This window comes from Salmo salar, chromosome ssa15 (genome assembly GCF_905237065.1).
Source record: "Salmo salar chromosome ssa15, Ssal_v3.1, whole genome shotgun sequence".
Classification (NCBI taxonomy): domain Eukaryota; kingdom Metazoa; phylum Chordata; class Actinopteri; order Salmoniformes; family Salmonidae; genus Salmo; species Salmo salar.
In genome coordinates, this window is record NC_059456.1 from 28172155 (window position 1) to 28200151 (window position 27997).

Sequence of the window (27997 nt, forward strand, 5' to 3'; positions counted from 1 at the left end):
TGAAGGTGGGCATGTTTACAGTCACCTCTCCAGTTCTGGCAGGCAAGGATGGCTGTTTATCCAAAGCTGTGCCCTGTGGCACTGGGTCTGGTTTCTGCCCCTGCATCCCAAGCGTTCGTGGAGAGAATATTCAGCCTGTCGTCAGGCTTGAGAAACCGAACGACTACCTCCTCTGGAACGCAGTGTCTTCTTGAAGATAAACCAGACAATCTTGTTTGGTTGAACAAACACACACACACACACACACACACACACACACACACACACACACACGCTGGCTGTGAACAGATAGATTTCTGAAGAAGTGTTGTATTATGTTTTTACTGTTGTTGATGTTTTTATTAACCCAATTTGAAGAAGGTAGTCAGTGATGCATGTTTAATATTACATAAACACAACATGTCACATGTGCTATGACTTCATTTGTTGTTTTTTTCTCTCTCTCTCTCTCTCTCTCTCTCTCTCTCTCTCTCTCTCTCTCTCTCTCTCTCTCTCTCTGTCAGATAAAGGTACTTGGTTCTTACATCTACTACTAAAGAACATAAAAAGCATTGGATTCATATAAACATGGTTAAGAGTTTCCTTGCACCTTATTTCTTCCACCAGTTCTTCCACCAGCGCTTGTCCTTTAAATCCAAGTCGTATTAGGATTGTTTGACATTTGGGTACTTTGCCCCTACTGTACTGTACCATTTTCATCCATTATGTGTAAGTACAATAGCTTTGTGCTCATTAAATTGTTGCTGATGGTTGTACTAAATTATCCTCTAATTACACAAGTTGCAAGCTAGCTAGGACGTGTAGCTTCTTGACTTCGTAAATGTTAGTTAAATAACCAGTGTTGTATAGTTGAGGCCATATGCAACCAAAAGGAAGCATTTCCTCAACAGCTGATCGCTAATGGCAATGCTGAACGCCCGATGGCTATAGTGTAGCAGGGCCGTTACACACTGTAGTTCACTGACTCACTCACTCCATCAGTCAGTAAGGACCAGTCCCACCAACTCTCTCTACTCACCATCTCAGTCAGTCAGTCAGTAAGGACCAGTCCCACCAACTCTCTCTACTCACCAGCTCAGTCAGTCAGTAAGGACCAGTCCCACCAACTCTCTCTACTCACCAGCTCAGTCAGTCAGTCAGTAAAGACCAGTCCCACCAACTCTCTCTACTAACCAGCTCAGTCAGTCAGTAAAGACCAGTCCCACCAACTCTCTCTACTCACCAGCTCAGTCAGTCAGTAAGGACCAGTCCCACCAACTCTCTCTACTCACCAGCTCAGTCAGTCAGTCAGTAAAGACCAGTCCCACCAACTCTCTCTACTAACCAGCTCAGTCAGTCAGTAAAGACCAGTCCCGTCAACTCTCTCTACTCACCAGCTCAGTCAGTCAGTAAAGACCAGTCCCACCAACTCTCTCTACTCACCAGCTCAGTCAGTCAGTAAGGACCAGTCCCACCAACTCTCTCTACTCACCAGCTCAGTCAGTCAGTAAGGACCAGTCCCATCAACTCTCTCTACTCACCAGCTCAGTCACTCAGTCAGTAAAGACCAGTCCCACCAACTCTCTCTACTCACCAGCTCAGTCACTCAGTCAGTAAAGACCAGTCCCATCAACTCTCTCTACTCACCAGCTCAGTCAGTCAGTCAGTCAGTAAAGACCAGTCCCATCAACTCTCTCTACTCACCAGCTCAGTCAGTCAGTCAGTAAAGACCAGTCCCACCAACTCTCTCTACTCACCAGCTCAGTCAGTCAGTCAGTAAAGACCAGTCCCATCAACTCTCTCTACTCACCAGCTCAGTCAGTCAGTCAGTAAAGACCAGTCCCACCAACTCTCTCTACTCACCAGCTCAGTCAGTCAGTAAAGACCAGTCCCGTCAACTCTCTCTACTCACCAGCTCAGTCAGTCAGTAAAGACCAGTCCCACCAACTCTCTCTACTCACCAGCTCAGTCAGTCAGTAAGGACCAGTCCCACCAACTCTCTCTACTCACCAGCTCAGTCAGTCAGTCAGTAAAGACCAGTCCCACCAACTCTCTCTACTCACCAGCTCAGTCAGTCAGTAAAGACCAGTCCCGTCAACTCTCTCTACTCACCAGCTCAGTCAGTCAGTAAGGACCAGTCCCACCAACTCTCTCTACTCACCAGCTCAGTCAGTCAGTAAAGACCAGTCCCACCAACTCTCTCTACTCACCAGCTCAGTCAGTCAGTCAGTAAGGACCAGTCCCACCAACTCTCTCTACTCACCAGCTCAGTCAGTCAGTAAAGACCAGTCCCACCAACTCTCTCTACTCACCAGCTCAGTCAGTCAGTCAGTCAGTAAAGACCAGTCCCATCAACTCTCTCTACTCACCAGCTCAGTCAGTCAGTAAGGACCAGTCCCACCAACTCTCTCTACTCACCAGCTCAGTCAGTCAGTAAAGACCAGTCCCACCAACTCTCTCTACTCACCAGCTCAGTCAGTCAGTAAAGACCAGTCCCACCAACTCTCTCTACTCACCAGCTTAGTCAGTCAGTAAAGACCAGTCCCACCAACTCTCTCTACTCACCAGCTCAGTCAGTCAGTAAGGACCAGTCCCACCAACTCTCTCTAATCACCAGCTCAGTCAGTCAGTAAAGACCAGTCCCACCAACTCTCTCTACTCACCAGCTCAGTCAGTCAGTCAGTCAGTAAAGACCAGTCCCATCAACTCTCTCTAATCACCAGCTCAGTCAGTCAGTAAAGACCAGTCCCACCAACTCTCTCTACTCACCAGCTCAGTCAGTCAGTAAAGACCAGTCCCATCAACTCTCTCTACTCACCAGCTCAGTCAGTCAGTCAGTAAAGACCAGTCCCACCAACTCTCTCTACTCACCAGCTCAGTCAGTCAGTCAGTCAGTAAAGACCTGTCCCATCAACTCTCTCTACTCACCAGCTCAGTCAGTCAGTCAGTAAGGACCAGTCCCACCAACTCTCTCTACTCACCAGCTCAGTCAGTCAGTAAAGACCAGTCCCACCAACTCTCTCTACTCACCAGCTCAGTCAGTCAGTAAGGACCAGTCCCACCAACTCTCTCTACTCACCAGCTCAGTCAGTCAGTAAAGACCAGTCCCATCAACTCTCTCTACTCACCAGCTCAGTCAGTCAGTAAAGACCAGTCCCACCAACTCTCTCTACTCACCAGCTCAGTCAGTCAGTAAAGACCAGTCCCATCAACTCTCTCTACTCACCAGCTCAGTCAGTCAGTAAAGACCAGTCCCATCAACTCTCTCTACTCACCAGCTCAGTCAGTCAGTAAAGACCAGTCCCACCAACTCTCTCTACTCACCAGCTCAGTCAGTCAGTCAGTCAGTAAAGACCAGTCCCATCAACTCTCTCTACTCACCAGCTCAGTCAGTCAGTCAGTAAAGACCAGTCCCACCAACTCTCTCTACTAACCAGCTCAGTCAGTCAGTCAGTAAGGACCAGTCCCACCAACTCTCTCTACTCACCAGCTCAGTCAGTCAGTAAAGACCAGTCCCATCAACTCTCTCTACTCACCAGCTCAGTCAGTCAGTCAGTAAAGACCAGTCCCACCAACTCTCTCTACTCACCAGCTCAGTCAGTCAGTCAGTCAGTAAAGACCAGTCCCATCAACTCTCTCTACTCACCAGCTCAGTCAGTCAGTAAAGACCAGTCCCATCAACTCTCTCTACTCACCAGCTCAGTCAGTCAGTCAGTAAAGACCAGTCCCACCAACTCTCTCTACTCACCAGCTCAGTCAGTCAGTCAGTAAAGACCAGTCCCACCAACTCTCTCTACTCACCAGCTCAGTCAGTCAGTCAGTAAAGACCAGTCCCATCAACTCTCTCTACTCACCAGCTCAGTCAGTCAGTCAGTAAGGACCAGTCTCACCAACTCTCTCTACTCACCAGCTCAGTCAGTCAGTAAGGACCAGTCCCATCAACTCTCTCTACTCACCAGCTCAGTCAGTCAGTAAAGACCAGTCCCACCAACTCTCTCTACTCACCAGCTCAGTCAGTCAGTCAGTAAAGACCAGTCCCATCAACTCTCTCTACTCACCATCTCAGTCAGTCAGTAAAGACCAGTCCCACCAACTCTCTCTACTCACCATCTCAGTCAGTCAGTAAAGACCAGTCCCATCAACTCTCTACTCACCATCTCAGTCAGTCAGTAAAGACCAGTCCCATCAACTCTCTCTACTCACCATCTCAGTCAGTCAGTAAAGACCAGTCCCACCAACTCTCTCTACTCACCAGCTCAGTCAGTCAGTCAGTAAAGACCAGTCCCACCAACTCTCTCTACTCACCAGCTCAGTCAGTCAGTAAAGACCAGTCCCACCAACTCTCTCTACTCACCAGCTTAGTCAGTCAGTAAAGACCAGTCCCACCAACTCTCTCTACTCACCATCTCAGTCAGTCAGTCAGTCAGTAAAGACCAGTCCCACCAACTCTCTCTACTCACCATCTCAGTCAGTCAGTCAGTCAGTAAAGACCAGTCCCATCAACTCTCTCTACTCACCATCTCAGTCAGTCAGTCAGTAAAGACCAGTCCCACCAACTTTCTCTACTCACCATCTCAGTCAGTCAGTCAGTCAGTCAGTAAGGACCAGTCCCACCAACTCTCTCTACTCACCAGCTCAGTCAGTCAGTAAGGACCAGTCTCACCAACTCTCTCTACTCACCATCTCAGTCAGTCAGTCAGTAAAGACCAGTCCCACCAACTCTCTCTACTCACCAGCTCAGTCAGTCAGTAAAGACCAGTCCCACCAACTCTCACTACTCACCAGCTCAGTCAGTCAGTAAGGACCAGTCCCACCAACTCTCTCTACTCACCAGCTCAGTCAGTCAGTAAGGACCAGTCTCACCAACTCTCTCTACTCACCAGCTCAGTCAGTCAGTAAAGACCAGTCCCACCAACTCTCTCTACTCACCAGCTCAGTCAGTCAGTAAAGACCAGTCCCATCAACTCTCTCTACTCACCAGCTCAGTCAGTCAGTAAGGACCAGTCTCACCAACTCTCTCTACTCACCAGCTCAGTCAGTCAGTAAAGACCAGTCCCATCAACTCTCTCTACTCACCAGCTCAGTCAGTCAGTCAGTAAAGACCAGTCCCACCAACTCTCTCTACTCACCAGCTCAGTCAGTCAGTAAAGACCAGTCCCACCAACTCTCTCTACTCACCAGCTCAGTCAGTCAGTAAAGACCAGTCCCACCAACTCTCTCTACTCACCAGCTCAGTCAGTCAACTCTCTCTCTCTCTTAATCCTGTCTCTCTCCATCTCTCTTTTTTTTCCCACATTTCTATTTTTCTCTCTATTTGGCATTCGGCCCTCTTGTTGTTTTGATATTCTCTCCCTCTTCTCTCCATATTTCTCTTTCTGTATTACCCTATATCTCTTTCTTGCTCACTCTCTCTCCTCAGTATTCTGAGCTTCGGGACATGCTCTGTGTGTCTGCCATGGTCTTTCCCATCATATTTTCTAGTGGGGCACGCCCCTTCCTTGCTCTGTTCCTTTTGGCTGAGTCTGGAATGTCCCACACGTGGCAGCCCAAACTGCCGCACCCCTCCGGCCCTGCACCCTGTGGCAGAGGAGGGAGGGAGGCCAGAGGGGAAGAGGAAGGAGGGAGGGAGGCCAGAGGGGAAGAGGAGGGAGGGAGGGAGGGAGGGAGGGAGGCCAGAGGGGAAGAGGAGGGAGGGAGGGAGGGAGGCCAGAGGGGAAGAGGAGGGAGGGAATTGCAGCAGTAGATATAGCAGTGGTATGTCAGTAGTGTTGTTGACTAGTCTGGTCCCTACTTTGCTCCTGTGTAACTTCCTGGATCTACATTCTCTCCGTATCACTACTCTTACTGGCTGCGCTAAGACTCTTGTTCTACTGGCCGTTACTGACCGCTGCAGTGGTCGTGAGGCATTCCAGCCTGGCCAATCAGTGGACTGTGGTCAGTGCCTAGTGGGCTACTGGTCACTCCAGCTGTGTGGAGGAAAGTGGCGCTTTGCTTTGTGTTGCGGTCAATTTGCACGTTTGAGTGAGTGACCGCTCTCTGACCGCTACGTCCCATTGGCTATGTACAGGGAGGTGCGTCTGGGGAGGAACGGCGTGGAGGAGATCAAGAGACACCCCTTCTTCACGAACGACCAGTGGACCTTCAACACCATCCGAGAGAGTAAGTGTGTGTTTGTTCAGTCGAACCGTGTGTATTTGTGCGTGTATGTCTTCAGTCATACTGCGTGTGTGTGTGGTTATTTGTGTGTGTGCCTGTCTGCCCCTGTCTCTCTGTCACCCAACTTATTGTCATGACTTGACACTACAGTTCATTCCCATCAGTTCATTCTCTATCAGCAGAACAGTCACGTGTCTGTCATCAGCACTGCAGCACAACCCTGCACGGCCAGAGGTCGTGTGTTCACTATCACTCGTCTCAGAGTAGGAATGTTGATCTAGGATCAGCTCTTTCCTGCTGTCCATGGGATCTTGTTCATTGTCATCTAAAAGTCAAAACAGATCCTGGATCAGCACTCCTACTCTTGACGTATACTGAACTGTTACTAATCGTTCATTACAGCATACTACACTGTACAATGCTGCACAGAGGTTCATGCTTGGTCAGGATTATGTACTTCATGTCCTCAACCCTTCCATCCTCACTGATTTTGATATCATGTGACAAATCTATTGAAAGTACTACGGTGGGATCACACACACACACACACACACACACACACACACACACAGAGAGAAACGTTGGAACGGCTGCTTGCAGTTATCCAGTGCCGCCAGATCAAACAAGTCACTAAGTAAGGAAGGAAGGAAGGATGGATGGGAATAAGGATGGAAGGGAATATGGAAGGGAATAAGGAAGGGAATAAGGATGGAAAGGAATAAGGAAGGAGGCATATTAGTACATATCATGGCTTCTGTCTCTGTTTTGTAATTGTATTCAGTTGTGCCTGTTTCATCTGGCTCTGATTTAAACAGAGACATAACTCCTGATCATAGCCCAGGCAGTCTGTAACACGAAACCAGAACGAGACACTACTGCACTACTGAACCCGCTGTGTGTGTCTCTCATCCATACCCAACCAAAGGGGGTGTGTGTGTGTGTGTGTGTGTGTGTGTGTGTGTGTCTCTCATCCATACCCAACCAAAGGGGTGTGTGTGTGTGTGTGTGTGTGTGTGTCTCATCCATACCCAACCAAAGGGGGGTGTGTGTGTGTGTGTCTCTCATCCATACCCAACCAAAGGGGTGTGTGTGTCATCCTTACCCAACCAAAGGGGGGTGTGTGTGTGTCATCCTTACCCAACCAAAGGGGTGTGTGTGTGGGAAACCCACTGTTTGCCTCTAATCCTAAGATCTCCATTCAACCCATTGGTGCTTCGTCCACAGCACATGACACACTGATCAGTGTTCTTCTGTTGGGCTCCCCCATGCTATAGTATCAAACTTTATTAGTCACATGCCCGAATACAAAACAAAAACAAAACGGATAAGAATAAGAGAGAAAAGTAGTAACAAGTAATTAACCTGTTGAGGACAGACGTTCCGCTAGCGGAACCCCTAGCCAACAGCCAATGGCATCGCACGGCGTGAAATACAAAATCAACTAAAATACCACAATTCAATTTTCTCAAACAATCAACTATTTTACACCATTTGAAAGATAAGACTCTCGTTAATCTAACCACATTGTCCAATTTCAAAAAGGCTTTACAGTGAAAGCAAAACATTAGATTATGTTAGGAGAGTACATAGACACAAATAATCACACAGCCATTTTCCAAGCAAGCATATATGTCACATAAACCCAAACCACAGCTAAATGCAGCACTAACCTTTGATCTTCATCAGATGACACTCCTAGGACATTATGTTATACAATACATGCATGTTTTGTTCAATCAAATTCATATTTATATTTTTTTTAAAAAAGCTTTTTACATTAGCATGTGATGTTCAGAACTAGCATACCCACCGAAAACTTCCGGTGAATTTACTAAATTACTCATGATAAACGTTGACAAAATACATAACAATTATTTTAAGAATTATAGATACAGAACTTCTTTATGCAATTGCTATGTCCGATTTTAAAATAGCTTTTCGGCGAAAGCACGTTTTGCAATATTCTGAGTACATAGCTCGGCCATCACGGCTAGCTATTTTCACATCCGCCAACTTCGGGGTCACCTAAACTCAGAATTACTATTAGAAAAATGAGATTACCTATGCTGTTCTTCGTCAGAATGCACTCCCAGGACTTCTACTTCAACAACAAATGTTGTTTTGGTTCCAAATAATCCATAGTTATATCCAAATACCTCAGTTTTGTTTGTGCGTTCAGGTCACTATCCGAAGGGTGACACGCGAGCGCATTTCGTGACAGAAAAATTCAAAATATTCCATTACAGTACTTAGAAGCATGTCAAACGCTGTTTAAAATCAATTTTTATGCTATTTTTCTCGTAAAATAGCGATAATATTCCAACCGGGCAACGTTGTATTCATTCAAAGGCTGAAATAAAAAAATGGAGAAGTCTCGTGAACGCGCATCTCCAGTCTCACTGTCCCCAGGCTGACCACTCACAAACAGAGCTGCTGTACTTTGCCCAGAGACAGCAGACACCCCATTCCACTTTCTGGCGGCTTTAGAGAGCAAATGGAAGCCTTAGAAAGTGTCACGTTACAGCACAGATGCGGTAATGTTGATAGAGATGCAACAGAAGGACAACAAATTGTCAGACAGGGCACTTCCTGTATGGAATCTTCTCAGGTTTTGGCCTGCCATATGAGTTCTGTTATACTCACAGACACCATTCAAACAGTTTTAGAAACTTTAGAGTGTTTTCTATCCAAATCTACTAATTATATGCATATTCTAGTTTCTGGGCAGGAGTAGTAACCAGATTAAATCGGGTACGTTTTTTATCCGGCCGTGAAAATACTGCCCCCTATCCCAAAGAAGTTAAAGAGCAGCAGTAAAATAACAATGGAGAGACTATATACAGGGGGTACCGATACGGAGTCAATGTGCAGGTGCACCGGTTAGTTGAGGTATTATGTACATGTAGGTAGAGTCATTAAATTGACTATGCATAGATGACAACAGAGAGTAGCAGTGGTGTGGAGAGGGGGGGGGGGGCAAAGCAAATAGTCTGGGTAGCCATTTGACTAGATGTTCAGTAGTCTTATGGCTTGGGGGTAGAAGTTTCGATGTTTAGATGCCTCTTGGACCTAGACTTGGCGCTCCGGTACCGCTTGCCGTGCGGTAGCAGAGGACCTTCCCTTGACACTCCCTGATATAGAGGTCCTGGATGGCAGGAAGCTTGGCCCTAGTGACGTACTGGGCCGTTTGCACTACCCTCTGTAGTGCCTTGCGGTCGGAAGCCGAGCAGTTGCCATACCAAGCAGTGATGCAAACAGTCAGGATGCTCTCGATGGTGCAGCTGTATAATCTTTTGAGGATCTGAGGACTCATGCCAATCTTTTCAGTCTCCTGAGGGGGAATAGGCTTTGTCATGGCCTCTTCACGACTGTCTTGGTGTGCTTGGACCATGTTAGTTTGTTGGTGATGTGGACGCCAAGGAACTTGAAGCTCTCAACCTGCTCCACTGCAGCCCCATCGATGAGAATGGGGGCGTACTCGGTCCTACTTTTCCTATAGTCCACAATCATCTTCTTTGTCTTGATCACATTGAGGGAGAGGTTGTTGTCCTGGCACCACACGGCCAGGTCTCTGACCTCCTCCCTATAGGTTGTCTTGTCGGTGATCAGGCCTAACACTGTTGTGTCATCGGCAAACTTAATGATGGTGTTGGAGTCGTGCCTGGCCGTGCAGTCATGAGTGAACGGGGAGTACAGGAGGGGACTGAGCACACAGTGTTCTTCTATTGGGTTCCCCCACGCTATAGTATCAGTGTTCTTCTATTGGGTTCCCCCACGCTATAGTATCAGTGTTCTTCTATTGGGTTCCCCCACGCTATAGTATCAGTGTTGTTCTATTGGGTTCCCCCACGCTATAGTATCAGTGTTGTTCTATTGGGTTCCCCCACGCTATAGTATCAGTGTTGTTCTATTGGGTTCCCCCACGCTATAGTATCAGTGTTGTTCTATTGGGTTCCCCCACGCTATAGTATCAGTGTTGTTCTATTGGGTTCCCCCACGCTATAGTATCAGTGTTGTTCTATTGGGTTCCCCCACGCTATAGTATCAGTGTTGTTCTATTGGGTTCCCCCACGCTATAGTATCAGTGTTGTTCTATTGGGTTCCCCCACGCTATAGTCAGCCCATTGTCTCCTGTTACCATAGGTGTGCAGTTACACACTCCCCATCATGGATTTAAAAGCGCAGGATTTGTGTAAGCATTGGCTGGGGAAAGTTTCCACCATTTGCCAAATCAATGTGAGAAAGTTTGCAGGTGGATAAGGGTGGAGATTGGGAAGGCAGCCTCACTCTCTAGTTTGCTCATTAGCTAGCATGCTGAAGCCCCATTTCTGACTGTTGCCTGAAATAAAGCTGTAAAACTCTCGGATGTGGGAGACTGGGTCAGCCTCTCAAATGGCACTCTATTCCCTACATAGTGCACTACTTTTGACCAGAGCACTATGGGATTCCTTATTGGCCCTGGTCAAAGGTAGTGCCCTATATAGGAATGGAGTGACATTTGGGACACAGCCTGGGTGCTAGTAAGCACCCTGTCCTATGATGGAGCAAGGGAGGGGGCAGAGGTAGCCCCCTATGGGCTTGCAGGAGTAATGAGAGGGGCGCCCCAGAACCACTGCACCAGCCCCAGATCAGATTTGAGGGCGGTCGCTCCCTCCTCTCTCCACTCTCACTGTGGCCACAGCTGCCTGTCATTAGCCTACCCACTATCAGGGAGCATGCTGGGAAAGCCGCGCCGCAATTGGCCTCCCGGGAGCCGGGACCGTGTCTGTCTCTCTCCAGTCTCACCGCACAGCTCTTGCCTTTCGCTTTTTCTTTTTATTTCATTCCCTCTTTTATTGCTCGCTTTCTAATTTTTCTCTCTCTCCCACTTGTCCACCATCTATTGATCTCTCCCTACTGAGGGTTCTGTCTTGACTTGGTTCTCTTTGCCTGGAGCCAGAATGGATCCCGTTGAAGAAATAAGATCCAACATGGCCACTTAGTTTCCTAGCCAGTAGTGACATCTTTATAGGTTGTCGAGCAACTGGGCTCGCCTCAGCTTTCGCCTCCTGGCCCCTTAACACATTTCTGTCCGCCTACTGTACAGATGGAGGCCTTTAATAGAGCAGAAGGGGAGTTAGTTCTCTCTCCTAGAGTGTGTTTAGGTGTGTGAAAGGCAACAGTGTGTGTTGGGGCACAAAGAGGGCACTGTAGGGGGAGAGAGGAGTGGTGGGTTTGGCGTCCGCCCCACGCCAGCTCGCTCCTACCGCGTGTGCCCAGGGTGGCTCGGTGTACTACACACACACACGTAGACTACACACACCTAGAACATCACCGTATAGTGTAAAATGTATCTCTTATTGAGAATCGGAGGAGCCGACGGTTATCTCTGTGTTGGCGTCTCTTGATTGAGACCAATGTTAGCACTGAGTTAATTGATTTTAGACATATTTTAACCATCTGTCTCGTTCCTCTGCCCAAACCCACACTATTTCCACCCCTTCCTGTTCTCTCGCTCGCTCTCACACTCTTTGCTTCTTTCTGACTGCATCTCTCTCTCACTTTGCCTCTCTCCTCCCTCTCTGTCCCCTCTCTGCTTCTCCCACTCCTGCTCTGCATCCCTCTCTCACTCTCTGCCCGTCCCTCGTTCAGCCGTGGCCCCAGTAGTGCCGGAGTTGAGCAGTGACATAGACACCAGTAACTTTGACGAGATCGAGGATGAAAAGGGCGACGTGGAGGCCTTTCCCACACCAAAGGCCTTTGTGGGCAACCAGCTGCCATTTGTGGGTTTCACCTACTTCAAAGAAGACCAGTAAGGCTAATTGTTTTCTACCTATACTAAGAGTGAAGTTTGGCATCTATACAGTGTCTGTATTCAGTTATTATTGTTATATTTAGCTTCAGCACGCTAGCCAATTATCCAGGAATCGGGTTTGGTTTACTACATTTAAATTGGAACGAATTGATGTACTGTATGTTTTAAGGGAGTTTTTGTATTTAACGGTCTGTCTTTATTCACAGGGTATTTGTTTTTTTTTAAGGTTCTCTGTGCTCTGCAGGAAATGTGCTTAGTCAGCTCTGCCTGTAACTAGAGAGGGATGGAGGGAGGGAGGGAGAGGGATGGAGGGAGGGAGAGGGATGGATGGAGGGAGGGTGAGTGAGGGATGGAGGGAGGGAGGGTGAGTGAGGGATGGAGGGAGGGTGAGTGAGGGATGGAGGGAGGGTGAGGAATGGAGGGAGGGTGAGGGATGGAGGGAGGGTGAGTGAGGGATGGATGGAGGGAGGGTGAGTGAGGGATGGAGGGAGGGTGAGGAATGGAGGGAGGGTGAGGGATGGAGGGAGGGTGAGTGAGGGATGGATGGAGGGAGGGAGGGTGAGTGAGGGATGGAGGGAGGGTGAGGGATGGAGGGAGAGATTGTTTCATACGTGTAGAACTGTAAAACCGTTTTAAGCCAGTCATACACTGTGCGTCTGTTCCTGCTTTACACTGCCTCCTTGTTCCAACAGCCCTTGTAGAAAATCCACTAGGCTCATGATAAAGGTCTGATCTTATGATCACGATCAGTGAATGGGGATTGTAGCGCTGGAGTAGGAAGTGGGTGGGTTCTGGGTTGGGCAGGATGTGTTATGGGGCGGGACACTGGCATGGAGGTTGGCATGGTTGGTAGGGCACCTCAGGTAAAGCCAGTTTAAAGACCCATGTCCTCTCTCCTCTACCAGATTGCTAAGCGGTGTGAATAAAGTGATCTCTGTGGAGGAATCTGAGGACTGTGTGGATAGCTGTGAGGAAAAACAGGACGGCATCAAAGGAGAGGTAGGATGTTGAATTGTTGCATACATACATGTGTTTGGGTTTGTTTGCTTGTTTTTAAAGCACAGCTGGGAGCAGAGGGGAAGATGTGTACTCAGATGGCACAAGACTACATTTGAGCCCAAATTTAAAATTGAAATGTTCGATGCAATGTAGTAGCTCTGAAGACTAATCAGTAAAATAGAACACTCGCATAGACAGACATAACTCTTAGACAGACTGATTGAATAGAACACAGACATACTCAGGGTGTGTTTGGAAATTGAATCTGGAGTGCCAGTGCCCTCTGGGCGTTCTTAAATTCAGAGCGTTTCATTCACGGAGCATTCAGAGCGCACACTGGACACTCTGACTGAGGAGTAGGGTTGATCCCAGCGTTCTGGCCTCACAACAGCAGTCAAACACCCAAACTAATTGGCTAAAGTTGGCTAGCTTGCTAGCTACATCCAGACACAAATGAGAGAACGCCCCACTCTGACCATTTTACTCCCCCTAGCAGAGCTGGTTAGGCTGTTTTCATGTTATCCAGAGCGTTGGTGACTGTAACTGTGCTGCTGGCAACAATTTAATTACGCTTCTTTGCTGACATTTACCGACACCGGCCATATTGAACAGGTGTTGAGTGTTCGTCAATTTGTCAGTTACTCTGCGCTCTGACGCACTCAGACGAGAGTGCTCTGAAATAGCCAGAGCGAATTTACGAACGCACCCTCAATTATCAGACGGACACAATAGAATTCTATCTGACAGACATACAACAACTGACAGAACTGTGTGATTACCAGACAGAACAGTCAGAACTCAGAGCTGTGTGATTACCAGACAGAACAGTCAGAACTCAGAGCTGTGTGATTACCAGACAGAACTGTCAGAACTCAGAGCTGTGTGATTACCAGACAGAACTGTCAGAACTCAGAGCTGTGTGATTACCAGACAGAACTGTCAGAACTCAGAGCTGTGTGATTACCAGACAGAACTGTCAGAACTCAGAGCTGTGTGATTACCAGACACAACAGTCAGAACTCAGAGCTGTGTGATTACCAGACAGAACTGTCAGAACTCAGAGCTGTGTGATTACCAGACACAACAGTCAGAACTCAGAGCTGTGTGATTACCAGACACAACAGTCAGAACTCAGAGCTGTGTGATTACCAGACAGAACTGTCAGAACTCAGAACTGTGTGATTACCAGACACAACAGTCAGAACTCAGAGCTGTGTGATTACCAGACAGAACTGTCAGAACTCAGAGCTGTGTGATTACCAGACAGAACTGTCAGAACTCTGAGCTGTGTGGTTACCAGACACAACAGTCAGAACTCAGAGCTGTGTGGTTACCAGACAGAACTGTCAGAACTCAGAGCTGTGTGGTTACCAGACACAACAGTCAGAACTCAGAGCTGTGTGATTACCAGACAGAACAGTCAGAACTCAGAGCTGTGTGATTACCAGACAGAACAGTCAGAACTCAGAGCTGTGTGATTACCAGACAGAACTGTCAGAACTCAGAGCTGTGTGGTTACCAGACACAACAGTCAGAACTCAGAGCTGTGTGATTACCAGACAGAACTGTCAGAACTCAGAGCTGTGTGGTTACCAGACAGAACTGTCAGAACTCAGAGCTGTGTGATTACCAGACAGAACTGTCAGAACTCAGAGCTGTGTGGTTACCAGACAGAACTGTCAGAACTCAGAGCTGTGTGGTTACCAGACAGAACTGTCAGAACTCAGAGCTGTGTGGTTACCAGACAGAACTGTCAGAACTCTGAGCTGTGTGATTACAAGACAGTGGCGTCAGAACTCAGAGCTGTGTGGTTACCAGACAGAACTGTCAGAACTCTGAGCTGTGTGATTACAAGACAGTGGCGTCAGAACTCAGAGCTGTGTGATTACCAGACAGAACTGTCAGAACTCAGAGCTGTGTGATTACCAGACACAACAGTCAGAACTCAGAGCTGTGTGATTACCAGACAGAACTGTCAGAACTCAGAGCTGTGTGATTACCAGACACAACAGTCAGAACTCAGAGCTGTGTGATTACCAGACAGAACAGTCAGAACTCAGAGCTGTGTGATTACCAGACACAACAGTCAGAACTCAGAGCTGTGTGATTACCAGACACAACAGTCAGAACTCAGAACTGTGTGATTACCAGACAGAACTGTCAGAACTCAGAGCTGTGTGGTTACCAGACACAACAGTCAGAACTCAGAGCTGTGTGGTTACCAGACACAACAGTCAGAACTCAGAGCTGTGTGATTACCAGACACAACAGTCAGAACTCAGAGCTGTGTGGTTACCAGACAGAACTGTCAGAACTCAGAGCTGTGTGATTACCAGACAGAACAGTCAGAACTCAGAGCTGTGTGATTACCAGACACAACTGTCAGAACTCAGAGCTGTGTGATTACCAGACAGAACTGTCAGAACTCAGAGCTGTGTGATTACCAGACACAACAGTCAGAACTCAGAGCTGTGTGATTACCAGACAGAACTGTCAGAACTCAGAGCTGTGTGATTACCAGACACAACAGTCAGAACTCTGAGCTGTGTGATTACAAGACAGTGGCGTCAGAACTCAGAGCTGTGTGATTACCAGACACAACTGTCAGAACTCAGAGCTGTGTGATTACCAGACAGAACTGTCAGAACTCAGAGCTGTGTGATTACCAGACAGAACTGTCAGAACTCAGAGCTGTGTGATTACCAGACACAACAGTCAGAACTCAGAGCTGTGTGATTACCAGACAGAACTGTCAGAACTCAGAGCTGTGTGGTTACCAGACAGAACTGTCAGAACTCAGAGCTGTGTGATTACCAGACAGAACTGTCAGAACTCAGAGCTGTGTGGTTACCAGACAGAACTGTCAGAACTCAGAGCTGTGTGGTTACCAGACAGAACTGTCAGAACTCAGAGCTGTGTGGTTACCAGACAGAACTGTCAGAACTCTGAGCTGTGTGATTACAAGACAGTGGCGTCAGAACTCAGAGCTGTGTGGTTACCAGACAGAACTGTCAGAACTCTGAGCTGTGTGATTACAAGACAGTGGCGTCAGAACTCAGAACTGTGTGATTACCAGACAGAACTGTCAGAACTCAGAGCTGTGTGATTACCAGACACAACAGTCAGAACTCAGAGCTGTGTGATTACCAGACAGAACTGTCAGAACTCAGAGCTGTGTGATTACCAGACACAACAGTCAGAACTCAGAGCTGTGTGGTTACCAGACAGAACAGTCAGAACTCAGAGCTGTGTGGTTACCAGACACAACTGCCAGACATGTTGATACCTGAGTGTGCATCTGGTGAGCTCCATGTTAGCGTGCGTACCTGTTAACTCTCCTTCCCTGTCTTCTTCAGTCAGATCAGCTGCAGAAGAAGTTCCATTGTCTTGAGGAGCAGCTCAACCATGAGATGCAGGCCAAAGACCACCTGGAAAACAAATACAAGTAGGGCTCACCACAGAACACACACACACACACACTCTCTCACACACACACACACACACACACACACACACACACTCTTACTCCCACATGTTCCTCTCTCCCCAGGACTACCACTAGTCATCTAGAGAAGCTGGTCAAAGAACTGGAGGAAGAGGTGAGACTGGGTGATGTGCAGTATGTAGAGTTGGTCAGTAATGTTTTGGCACATCACACATGACCCTGTCCCTGTAGATGAGCAGCAGGCAGAGAGTGGAGTCTTCTCTGAGGCAGCTGGAGAGAGAGAGGGCCCTGCTGCAGTACCAGAGTGCAGAGAACCTCCGCAAGGTGGAGCTGGAGGCGGACAGGAAACGCAGCCTGGAGAACGACCGTAAGCCCACGCTGTGTGACGTGTACACATGGAACCATAGAAATAGAATCCCTTGAACAGATCTCCCCATTCAAGGGTTAGCAGGGTTTCCCAAACTCTGTCCTCGGGACTCGACGGAGGGCACGGTTTTTTTTTTTGCTCTAATGCTACACAGCTAATTCAAATGATCAAAGCTTGATGATTACTTGATTATTTTAATCAGTTGTGTAGTGCTAGTGCAAAAAAACAAAATGTGCACCCACTGAGGTCCCAAGGACAGAGTTTGGGAAAACTGGGTTAGAGGTTCCAAGCCTTTTCAATGGATGCTATGTCTATGTATGGAACATTATCTAATCATCTCAACATTATGTCAATGAAACAGTTGCTGAAACCCAAATCAACCCCCGGCCCCTACTGCCCGGCCCCTACTCTCCGGCCCCTACTCTCCGGCCCCTACTGCCCGGCCCCTACTGCCCGGCCCCTACTGCCCGGCCCCTACTCCCCGACCCCTACTGCCCAGCCACTCCTTTACATCTGAGAGGATTGGCTTGGTGGAAGCAACACCTCGACATCATTCTCCACCCAGCCAATCAGAAGGCAATGTGAATCTATTTACTATAATGCTTAGATCTGTCCAATCCTCTCAGATCTATAATGCCTAGGGTGTAAGGGCTAGGGGTTGATTTGGAATTCAGCAATTAAGTTAGGATTTTGTCCCTACACACACTCCAGTTACCTTTACAGGAAGAGTAGCGGCTGCCTCGGGGATCCATAATAAATCCTCCTGTCCATCTATGTCACCTGTACATGTTCACACTCTCCTAAACACAGATACACTGATTGATCTGTCCACCTGATTGTCCTTGTCTAGTGAACAGCCTGCGGGACCAGCTGGAAGAGCTGAAGAGGAGGAACCAGACCTCTCAGATGTCCAGTGACAAGAACATCCACCTGCAGAGACAGGTGAGGCGGAACAGTCCATCTCTCTACCTTCTCTGTCGCGCTCTCGCTCACTCCACACCAATTCTGCATTCCTGAATTGACTAAGAAAGATAAACTCCAACCACTCCACCACCACATGTCTTCCTTCTCAGCTGGATGAGGCGACAGCGGTGCTGGCAGAGGAGCAGGAGGCGGCAGGGCGACTGCGGAGGAGCCAGGTGGAGGCCCAGAAGCATGCCCAGGCCCTGGAGCTCAGCCTCAGGGAGATGGTGGACAAGTGCACCCAGCTGGAGAACGCCAAGATGGGCATAGAGCAGCAGCTGATGAGCCTTCAGGCCGACCTGGAGGCCGAGAGGAGGAACCACAGTCTGGGGACAGAGACTATAGTTGACCTGCAGGGTGAGTTTGCACGTTTTTAACCATTCCATTGGTTCCATATTGACATGAGGGGCAGGGTTTGCACTTTAGGAACCATTTCATTAGTTATATTGTGCCAGGCAAGCTCATCCCCGCACAGCTAGGACCCAGGTCTGCCTGAGAGTACGTCACTCTTACAGAGACCCTGTGTTTTGGAAACTTTGGGACATTGGTCATTGCATCCATTCAGTTCAGACGGGACAGTTTGGAACAGGCAGGACATGTCTCATAGTTTTCCCTCTTTCAAAGTCTCCACTTGGGTGGAGTCAGGAGCAACAAGGAAAATAAACATTGACATATGTTATTTTTACACATTAAAGAAGGGAATGAGTGAATACAGGTAGATGATGTAATGTCTCCTAGAACTCTGTGTGAAGCCATGACTGAACCGGTGTGTGTTCTCCTTAGCTTGGTGCCCTCATAGATATCTCTACCTCTATACTAATATCTCTACCTCTATACTAATATCTCTACCTCTATACTAAGGTCTCTACCTCTATACTAATATCTCTACCTCTATACTAATATCTCTACCTCTATACTAAGGTCTCTACCTCTATACTAATATCTCTACCTCTATACTAAGGTCTCTACCTCTATACTAATATCTCTACCTCTGTACTAATATCTCTACCTCTATACTAATATCTCTACCTCTATACTAAGGTCTCTACCTCTATACTAATATCTCTACCTCTATACTAATATCTCTACCTCTGTACTAAGGTCTCTACCTCTGTACTAATATCTCTACCTCTGTACTAATATCTCTACCTCTATACTAATATCTCTACCTCTATACTAATATCTCTACCTCTATACTAATATCTCTACCTCTATACTAATATCTCTACCTCTGTACTAATATCTCTACCTCTGTACTAATATCTCTACCTCTGTACTAATATCTCTACCTCTATACTAATATCTCTACCTCTGTACTAAGGTCTCTACCTCTATACTAATATCTCTACCTCTATACTAATATCTCTACCTCTATACTAATATCTCTACCTCTATACTAATATCTCTACCTCTATACTAAGGTCTCTACCTCTATACTAATGTCTCTACCTCTATACTAAGGTCTCTACCTCTATACTAAGGTCTCTACCTCTATACTAATATCTCTACCTCTATACTAATATCTCTACCTCTATACTAAGGTCTCTACCTCTGTACTAATATCTCTACCTCTGTACTAAGGTCTCTACCTCTATACTAATATCTCTACCTCTGTACTAATATCTCTACCTCTGTACTAAGCTCTCTACCTCTGTACTAAGGCCTCTACCTCTGTACTAAGGCCTCTACCTCTGTACTAAGGCCTCTACCTCTGTACTAAGGCCTCTACCTCTGTACTAAGCTCTCTACCTCTGTACTAAGCTCTCTACCTCTGTACTAAGGCCTCTACCTCTGTACTAAGGCCTCTACCTCTGTACTAAGGCCTCTACCTCTGTACTAAGGCCTCTACCTCTGTACTAAGGCCTCTACCTCTGTACTAAGGCCTCTACCTCTGTACTAAGGCCTCTACCTCTGTACTAAGGCCTCTACCTCTGTACTAAGGCCTCTACCTCTGTACTAAGGCCTCTACCTCTGTACTAAGGCCTCTACCTCTGTACTAAGGCCTCTACCTCTGTACTAAGGCCTCTACCTCTGTACTAAGGCCTCTACCTCTGTACTAATGTCTCTACCTCTGTACTAAGGTCTCTACCTCTATACTAATGTCTCTACCTCTGTACTAATGTCTCTACCTCTGTACTAAGCTCTCTACCTCTGTACTAAGGCCTCTACCTCTCTACTAAGGCCTCTACCTCTGTACTAAGGCCTCTACCTCTGTACTAAGGTCTCTACCTCTGTACTAAGGTCTCTACCTCTGTACTAAGGCCTCTACCTCTGTACTAAGGCCTCTACCTCTGTACTAAGGCCTCTACCTCTGTACTAAGGCCTCTACCTCTGTACTAAGGCCTCTACCTCTGTACTAAGGCCTCTACCTCTGTACTAAGGCCTCTACCTCTGTACTAAGGCCTCTACCTCTGTACTAAGGCCTCTACCTCTGTACTAAGGTCTCTACCTCTGTACTAAGGTCTCTACCTCTGTACTAAGGTCTCTACCTCTGTACTAAGGTCTCTACCTCTGTACTAAGGTCTCTACCTCTGTACTAAGGTCTCTACCTCTGTACTAAGGTCTCTACCTCTGTACTAAGGCCTCTACCTCTGTACTAAGGCCTCTACCTCTGTACTAAGGCCTCTACCTCTGTACTAAGGTCTCTACCTCTGTACTAAGGCCTCTACCTCTGTACTAAGCTCTCTACCTCTGTACTAAGCTCTCTACCTCTGTACTAAGCTCTCTACCTCTGTACTAAGGCCTCTACCTCTGTACTAAGCTCTCTACCTCTGTACTAAGCTCTCTACCTCTGTACTAAGCTCTCTACCTCTGTACTAAGGCCTCTACCTCTGTACTAAGGCCTCTACCTCTGTACTAAGGCCTCTACCTCTGTACTAAGGCCTCTACCTCTGTACTAAGGCCTCTACCTCTGTACTAAGGCCTCTACCTCTGTACTAAGGCCCCTACCTCTGTACTAAGCTCTCTACCTCTGTACTAAGCTCTCTACCTCTGTACTAATATCTCTACCTCTGTACTAATATCTCTACCTCTGTACTAAGCTCTCTACCTCTGTACTAATGTCTCTACCTCTGTACTAAGGTCTCTACCTCTGTACTAATGTCTCTACCTCTGTACTAAGGCCTCTACCTCTGTACTAAGGCCTCTACCTCTGTACTAAGGTCTCTACCTCTGTACTAAGGTCTCTACCTCTGTACTAAGGTCTCTACCTCTGTACTAAGGTCTCTACCTCTGTACTAAGGTCTCTACCTCTGTACTAAGGTCTCTACCTCTGTACTAAGGCCTCTACCTCTGTACTAAGGCCTCTACCTCTGTACTAAGGCCTCTACCTCTGTACTAAGGCCTCTACCTCTGTACTAAGGCCTCTACCTCTGTACTAAGGCCTCTACCTCTGTACTAAGGCCTCTACCTCTGTACTAAGCTCTCTACCTCTGTACTAAGCTCTCTACCTCTGTACTAAGGCCTCTACCTCTGTACTAAGGCCTCTACCTCTGTACTAAGGCCTCTACCTCTGTACTAAGGCCTCTACCTCTGTACTAAGGCCTCTACCTCTGTACTAAGGCCTCTACCTCTGTACTAAGCTCTCTACCTCTGTACTAAGGCCTCTACCTCTGTACTAATATCTCTACCTCTGTACTAAGCTCTCTACCTCTGTACTAAGGCCTCTACCTCTGTACTAATGTCTCTACCTCTGTACTAAGGCCTCTACCTCTTTTCCCCTTTCTTTTTGCCTTTCTATCTATTTTCCACACACTCTCATTCTCAATCTTATTTTCTCTCTGTCAGGACATATCCTGGGCCTGGAGGAGGAGGTGAAGCAGATGAAGGGTTTTCTCTCTGGAACACAGACAGAGAAGAGGCAGCTGCAGCAGAGACTCACTGACATGGAGAAGGTAAGAGGCCTGGGTGGTGTTCATTAGACACCAAATGGAAGAAAACGGACTAAAACAAGTGTTTGTTTTTTAAAATGTGCCATGATGAACACAACCCTCCACTCCACTGGTAAGACTTACTGTAGATGGCACTCGGGCTCCATGGGATTTTCCCAAGCCCAAATTGGCCTCTAGCCCCTCCCCCTTTCTTGTGGAGATCTGAGAGGATTGGATAGGTGTGAGCAACGTGATAAAAATGTCCCTATCAGAGAGGGAGAAGTATCTTCTATTTCTTTAATCATCTCAAGTCCTCTCAGGTCTCACAGGGGCAGATGTCCCCTCTTTGTCCTGTGGATGTACACAGATTACAGCCACAAATAAACAAACACACAGCTGACCTTTGACCTCTGGTTGGGCCCATTAGGAGAAGAGCAACCAGGAGATTGACCTGACGTTCAAGCTCAAGTCGTTGCAACAGAGTTTTGACATAGAGGAGGCCGAGCACAAGGCCACCAAGACACGCCTTGCTGACAAGAACCAGGTCTATAAGTCCATTGAGGAGGCCAAGTCTGAGGCCCTGAAAGGTGAGAGGGAGGAAGAAAAAGGAGAGGTGATTTGGGGAAAGGGGGATACCTAGTCAGTTGTACAACAGAATGCCTTCAACTGAAATGTGTCTTCCACATTTAACCCCACCCCTCTGAATCAATGAGGTGTGGGGGGGCTGCTTTAATCGACATCCCTGTCTTTCGGCGCCCGGGGAACAGTGGGTTAACTGCCTTGCTCAGTGGCAGAATGACAGATTTTTACCTTGTCAGCTCGGGGATTCGATCCAGGAACCTGGGATGGATAGAAATGTAGCATATTAGAGAAAAATGTATGTGGGGAAAAAAGAGAGGTCAATAATGACAGTTTGGATAAAGGTGTTGGCTAATGGACCACATTATACAATTATCTATTATTCTAATAGTTATGGTAGCATTGTGTCCTTGTGTTTGTCAGGGATGGAGCGGACGCTGCAGGAGGAGCGGAGCTCCAAGCTGCAGCTGGAGTCCAGACTGCTGCAGCTGGAGAAGGAGCACTCCATGCTGGACTGTGACTACAAGCAGGCCCAACAAAAAGTGGATGAGCTGAACACGCACAAGGACAAACTCGCCGAGGAGGTGTGTGTTAGGGTTTGTGTATGTGTGTCTGGACAAGCCTGTGCATGTCTGTACATGCCGTGTGTGTGTGTGTGTGTGTGTGTGTGTGTGTGTGTGTGTGTGTGTGTGTGTGTGTGTGTGTGTGTGTGTGTGTGTGTGTGTGTGTGTGTGTGTGTGTGTGTGGTGTGTGTGTGTGTGTGTGTGTGTGTGTGTGAGGAGTTGAATGTGTGAGAGAGTGTGTGTGTGTGTAAGGAGTTGAATGTGTGAGAGAGTGTGTGTGTAAGGAGTTGAATGTGTGAGAGAGTGTGTGTGTAAGGAGTTGAATGTGTGAGAGAGTGTGTGTGTGTGTAAGGAGTTGAATGTGTGAGAGAGTGTGTGTGTGTGAGAGAGTGTGTGTGTGTGTAAGGAGTTGAATGTGTGAGAGAGTGTGTGTGTGTGTAAGGAGTTGAATGTGTGAGAGAGTGTGTGTGTGTGTAAGGAGTTGAATGTGTGAGAGAGTGTGTGTGTAAGGAGTTGAATGTGTGAGAGAGTGTGTGTGTGTGTGTGTAAGGAGTTGAATGTGTGAGAGAGTGTGTGTGTAAGGAGTTGAATGTGTGAGAGAGTGTGTGTGTGTGTAAGGAGTTGAATGTGTGAGAGAGTGTGTGTGTGTGTAAGGAGTTGAATGTGTGAGAGAGTGTGTGTGTGTGTAAGGAGTTGAATGTGTGAGAGAGTGTGTAAAGATTTGTGTTTCGTGGAGACTTCTCTCTGTTTCATCAGCTGCAAAGATCCAGGAACCAGCCAAAATAAAGGAAACAGCAACATAGTGTCTTAATAGGGCGTTGGGCCACTATGAGCCAGAACAGCTTCAATGCACTCTGGCATAGATTCTACAAGTGTCTGGAACTCTATTGGAGGGATGCTCCATTCTTCCACAAGAAAATCCACCATTTGGTGTTTTGCTGTTGGTGGTGGAAAACGCTGTCTCAGCCGCCGAATCTCCCATAAGTGTTCTATTTGGTTGAGATCTGGCCACAGGCGACAATGGCATATGGTTTACATCGTTTTCGTGCTCATCAAACCATTCGGTGACCACTCGTGCCCTGTGGATGGGGGCATTGTCATTCTATGGGGGTATAGCCATAGCAGCCAAAATAATGGCCTGCCCAGCATTTCTATACATGACCCTAAGCATGATGGGATGTTAATTGCTTAATGAACTCGGGAACCTCACCTGTGTGGAAGCACCTGCTTTCAATATACTTTGTATCCCTCATTTACTTCTTTTGGCAGTTAGCTGTAGGTCTTGGTGCTGTCTTTACCCTGACTAACCTCACCATCTTGCTCTCTTTCGCTCTCTCCCTCTTTATCTCCCCTCCTTCCTTCCACCTCTAGGTGAAGAACCTGAGCCTGGGCATGGAGCAGGAGGAGCAGAAGCGCAGGCTGAGCAAGAACGACCTGAAGGCCCAGACCCAGCAGGTGACCGCCCTGCGTTCCTCAGAGAAGCAGCTGAAGCAGGAGCTCAACCACCTGCTAGACATGAAGCAGAGCCTGGAGAAACAGAACCAGGAGCTACGCAGGTAGAGGGACACACACACACACACACCTGCTAGACATGAAGCAGAGCCTGGAGAAACAGAACCAGGAGCTACGCAGGTAGAGGGACACACACACACACACACACACACACCTGCTAGACATGAAGCAGAGCCTGGAGAAACAGAACCAGGAGCTACGCAGGTAGAGGGACACACACACACACACACACACCTGCTAGACATGAAGCAGAGCCTGGAGAAACAGAACCAGGAGCTACGCAGGTAGAGGGACACACACACACACACACACACCTGCTAGACATGAAGCAGAGCCTGGAGAAACAGAACCAGGAGCTACGCAGGTAGAGGGACACACACACACACACACACCTGCTAGACATGAAGCAGAGCCTGGAGAAACAGAACCAGGAGCTACGCAGGTAGAGGGACACACACACACACACACACACACACACACACCTGCTAGACATGAAGCAGAGCCTGGAGAAACAGAACCAGGAGCTACGCAGGTAGAGGGACACACACACACACACACACACCTGCTAGACATGAAGCAGAGCCTGGAGAAACAGAACCAGGAGCTACGCAGGTAGAGGGACACACACACACACACACACCTGCTAGACATGAAGCAGAGCCTGGAGAAACAGAACCAGGAGCTACGCAGGTAGAGGGACACACACACACACACACACACCTGCTAGACATGAAGCAGAGCCTGGAGAAACAGAACCAGGAGCTACGCAGGTAGAGGGACACACACACACACACACCTGCTAGACATGAAGCAGAGCCTGGAGAAACAGAACCAGGAGCTACGCAGGTAGAGGGACACACACACACACACACACACCTGCTAGACATGAAGCAGAGCCTGGAGAAACAGAACCAGGAGCTACGCAGGTAGAGGGACACACACACACACACACACACCTGCTAGACATGAAGCAGAGCCTGGAGAAACAGAACCAGGAGCTACGCAGGTAGAGGGACACACACACACACACACACCTGCTAGACATGAAGCAGAGCCTGGAGAAACAGAACCAGGAGCTACGCAGGTAGAGGGACACACACACACACACACACACACACACCTGCTAGACATGAAGCAGAGCCTGGAGAAACAGAACCAGGAGCTACGCAGGTAGAGGGACACACACACACACACACACACCTGCTAGACATGAAGCAGAGCCTGGAGAAACAGAACCAGGAGCTACGCAGGTAGAGGGACACACACACACACACACACACACCTGCTAGACATGAAGCAGAGCCTGGAGAAACAGAACCAGGAGCTACGCAGGTAGAGGGACACACACACACACACACACACACACCTGCTAGACATGAAGCAGAGCCTGGAGAAACAGAACCAGGAGCTACGCAGGTAGAGGGACACACACACACACACACACACACACACACACACGCGCGCGCACAGTGCGGCTGGCTTGGACATGAGTGTGTGAGAGAGAGGATGTGATGACCAATGGATGTTAGATATCATGTCTGCCTTTCCCATACCCTAAGTGGTGGGAGGTGTGTGTCACTTGTTTCAGATTGACATGTGATTTGACATGGCAGTGATTGACAGTGATTTTGCCCAATCACAGGGAGAGACAGGAGGCTGAAGGACAGCTGAAGGAGTTGAAGGACCAGCTGGAGGCGGAGCAGTATTTCACGGTACTGTTGATTTCTCGACACTCCCAACGTGTGGAAAGTCTGGGTCGCAAAATTCTTGCAATTTTCCCAAAATTCCCAGGTTTTCCAGAAATCCTGGTTGGAATACTCCTGGGTATTTTGGGAAAGTGACTGGAATTTTGCACCCCCTAAGAAAGACTATTAGCTCTTTTCTGTCTATTCATTCTGCTTACCAGTGTAGTGTTTTGTCCCAAATGGCACGCTATCCCCTATGTAGCGCACTACTTTTGGCCAGATCCCTATGGACCCTGGTCAAAAGTAGTGCACTACATATGGAATATGGTGCCATTTGGGATGTCTCATAGTTGTTGTGTGTTGACCGTTTCCTCTGTGCCAGACCCTGTACAAGACCCAGAACCGGGAGCTGAAGGAGGAGTGTGACGAGAGGAACAAGCTGTATAAGGACATTCAGCAGAGACTGGAGGAGTACCAGGAGGAGAGGTACTGGAACATTAGTTCCAACCAGGAACTGTTCCTTGACACTAAGGTTGCAACATTCTGGTAACTTTTCCCAAAATTCCCATGTTTTCCAGAAATCTTCCAGTAATCTTACAACCAGGATTTCTGGAAAACCTGGGAACTTTGGGGAAAGTTAACAGAATTTTGCAACCCTACCTGACACTATTTGTTCACACTACTGAGCCAAGCCAAACTGAGCCCAGATGTACTGTGCTGGCCTGGTTACGCATCTACTGTAGGTGCTGGGCCGGACCATTTTGAAAGGAAAATATCATTTTGACCCTCTGAGCACCTCTAACAAACTGTTGGAGATTAGAGTCATGAGCACACTTAGTCTCTCTAGGACTGTCTGTCCCTGAAAGATGATCTGTAGCCTAACCTCAACATGCTTTCCACCCTTAGCACTCAGTCAATTGCGAGATGATAGCCTGACAATACTGCAGGTAACATGATCAGAGTGTACCTAACCTCCAGTCTACAGGTGATGTGCCATCAATCACCATATCACCAACACAATAAGCTTTGAGCATCTGACAAAATGACGCAAGATTTTAGTTCTGAGTTAACCGAGATTAACACGCACTGTAAAGCCACACAGACAGACTTTTAACGTGTAGACTCCTGTAACAACAAGCCCGTAGGACTATGGGTAAGTGTTTCATAGAAATGGCTATGGAGCTCATTGATTGGCCTGAACATAACATTTACTGACTTTGAGAGATGAATGTTGGCCTTGGTCGTGTGAATGCCCTGACAAACATGACACTAATGTTATCTGTTCCTCTTTCCCCTATTGTAGTGGAAAATCTCACACACTGATTTTCCTGGTATTACGGGATTTCCTTTCCGGCCTTCCAGTGACTGCTCTGCCATACAGTACTGGACTAGATTAGGTTTCATTAACTTTATTTTCCCATACAGTAGTGTGAGAATTTCCCCACATTCCTAATTTCCAGGGGTCTCTACTTCCCTACCCAGGGATTCTCTGATGGCTGTAACAGTACTGGGCACAGATTTGGTCTCGTTAACATTTCCCAGGTTATAGTGTCCAATTCCCCAATGTTCCCACATTCCCTGACATTCTGGATCTTCTTTCCCTCAGGGATTCCCTGGCGGCCCAGCTGGAGGTGAGCCTGACCAAGGCGGACTCGGAGCAGCTGGCGCGCTCCATCGCCGAAGAGCAGTACTCCGACCTGGAGAAGGAGAAGATCATGAAGGAGCTGGAGGTGAAGGACATGATGGCCAGACACAGGCAGGAGCTAGGAGACAAGGAGGCTACCATTGGCTCGGTGAGAGGGGGGAGATGGAGAGGGGGGCAGAGAGAGAGGGAAGGAGTGGGAGAGAGGGAAGGAGTGGGAGGGGGAGGAGGGAGAGGAGACATGATGGCCCAACACAGGCAGGAGCTAGTAGACAACAGGGAGGGGATAGAGAGAGACAGAGGGAGGAAGAGAGACTGACAGAGCGAGGGAGGAAGAGAGACTGACAGAGCGAGGGAGGACGAGAGGGAGGTAGAGAGCGATACAGTGAAACTGAGACCTGAATTCAATCAATCAGTTAAGAATATTGTCAAAGAGAGGGTTTC

The 27997-nt window shown here is 47.8% G+C and overlaps 1 protein-coding gene and 1 long non-coding RNA gene across 10 annotated transcripts in view; one reads left to right on the plus strand and one right to left on the minus strand.

Moving 5' to 3' along the window:
* LOC106571171 (rho-associated protein kinase 2) overlaps window positions 1-27997 on the plus strand; it is a 74518-nt gene that overhangs the window by 31886 nt on the left and 14635 nt on the right. For all 9 annotated transcript variants that reach the window (XR_006759142.1, XR_001320866.2, XM_045695595.1 and 6 more), the window contains exons 8-22: window positions 6047-6138; window positions 11767-11926; window positions 12835-12928; window positions 16285-16373; window positions 16479-16527; window positions 16605-16740; window positions 17591-17682; window positions 17814-18060; window positions 21490-21596; window positions 22000-22159; window positions 22575-22735; window positions 24086-24270; window positions 25869-25938; window positions 26294-26397; window positions 27518-27704. Coding sequence is in view for 7 of the 9 variants with exons in the window: in XM_045695595.1 (XP_045551551.1) it covers window positions 6047-6138; window positions 11767-11926; window positions 12835-12928; window positions 16285-16373; window positions 16479-16527; window positions 16605-16740; window positions 17591-17682; window positions 17814-18060; window positions 21490-21596; window positions 22000-22159; window positions 22575-22735; window positions 24086-24270; window positions 25869-25938; window positions 26294-26397; window positions 27518-27704 (1933 nt within the window). In the remaining 2 variants the exon portion in view is untranslated. The remainder of the gene's footprint in view (window positions 1-6046; window positions 6139-11766; window positions 11927-12834; window positions 12929-16284; window positions 16374-16478; window positions 16528-16604; window positions 16741-17590; window positions 17683-17813; window positions 18061-21489; window positions 21597-21999; window positions 22160-22574; window positions 22736-24085; window positions 24271-25868; window positions 25939-26293; window positions 26398-27517; window positions 27705-27997) is intronic.
* LOC123727261 (uncharacterized) lies at window positions 24903-25495 on the minus strand. The gene is made up of 3 exons (XR_006759143.1): window positions 25257-25495; window positions 25019-25182; window positions 24903-24946 (listed from the first exon to the last, which is right to left on the minus strand). It is a non-coding gene; the product is annotated as an uncharacterized lncRNA (long non-coding RNA).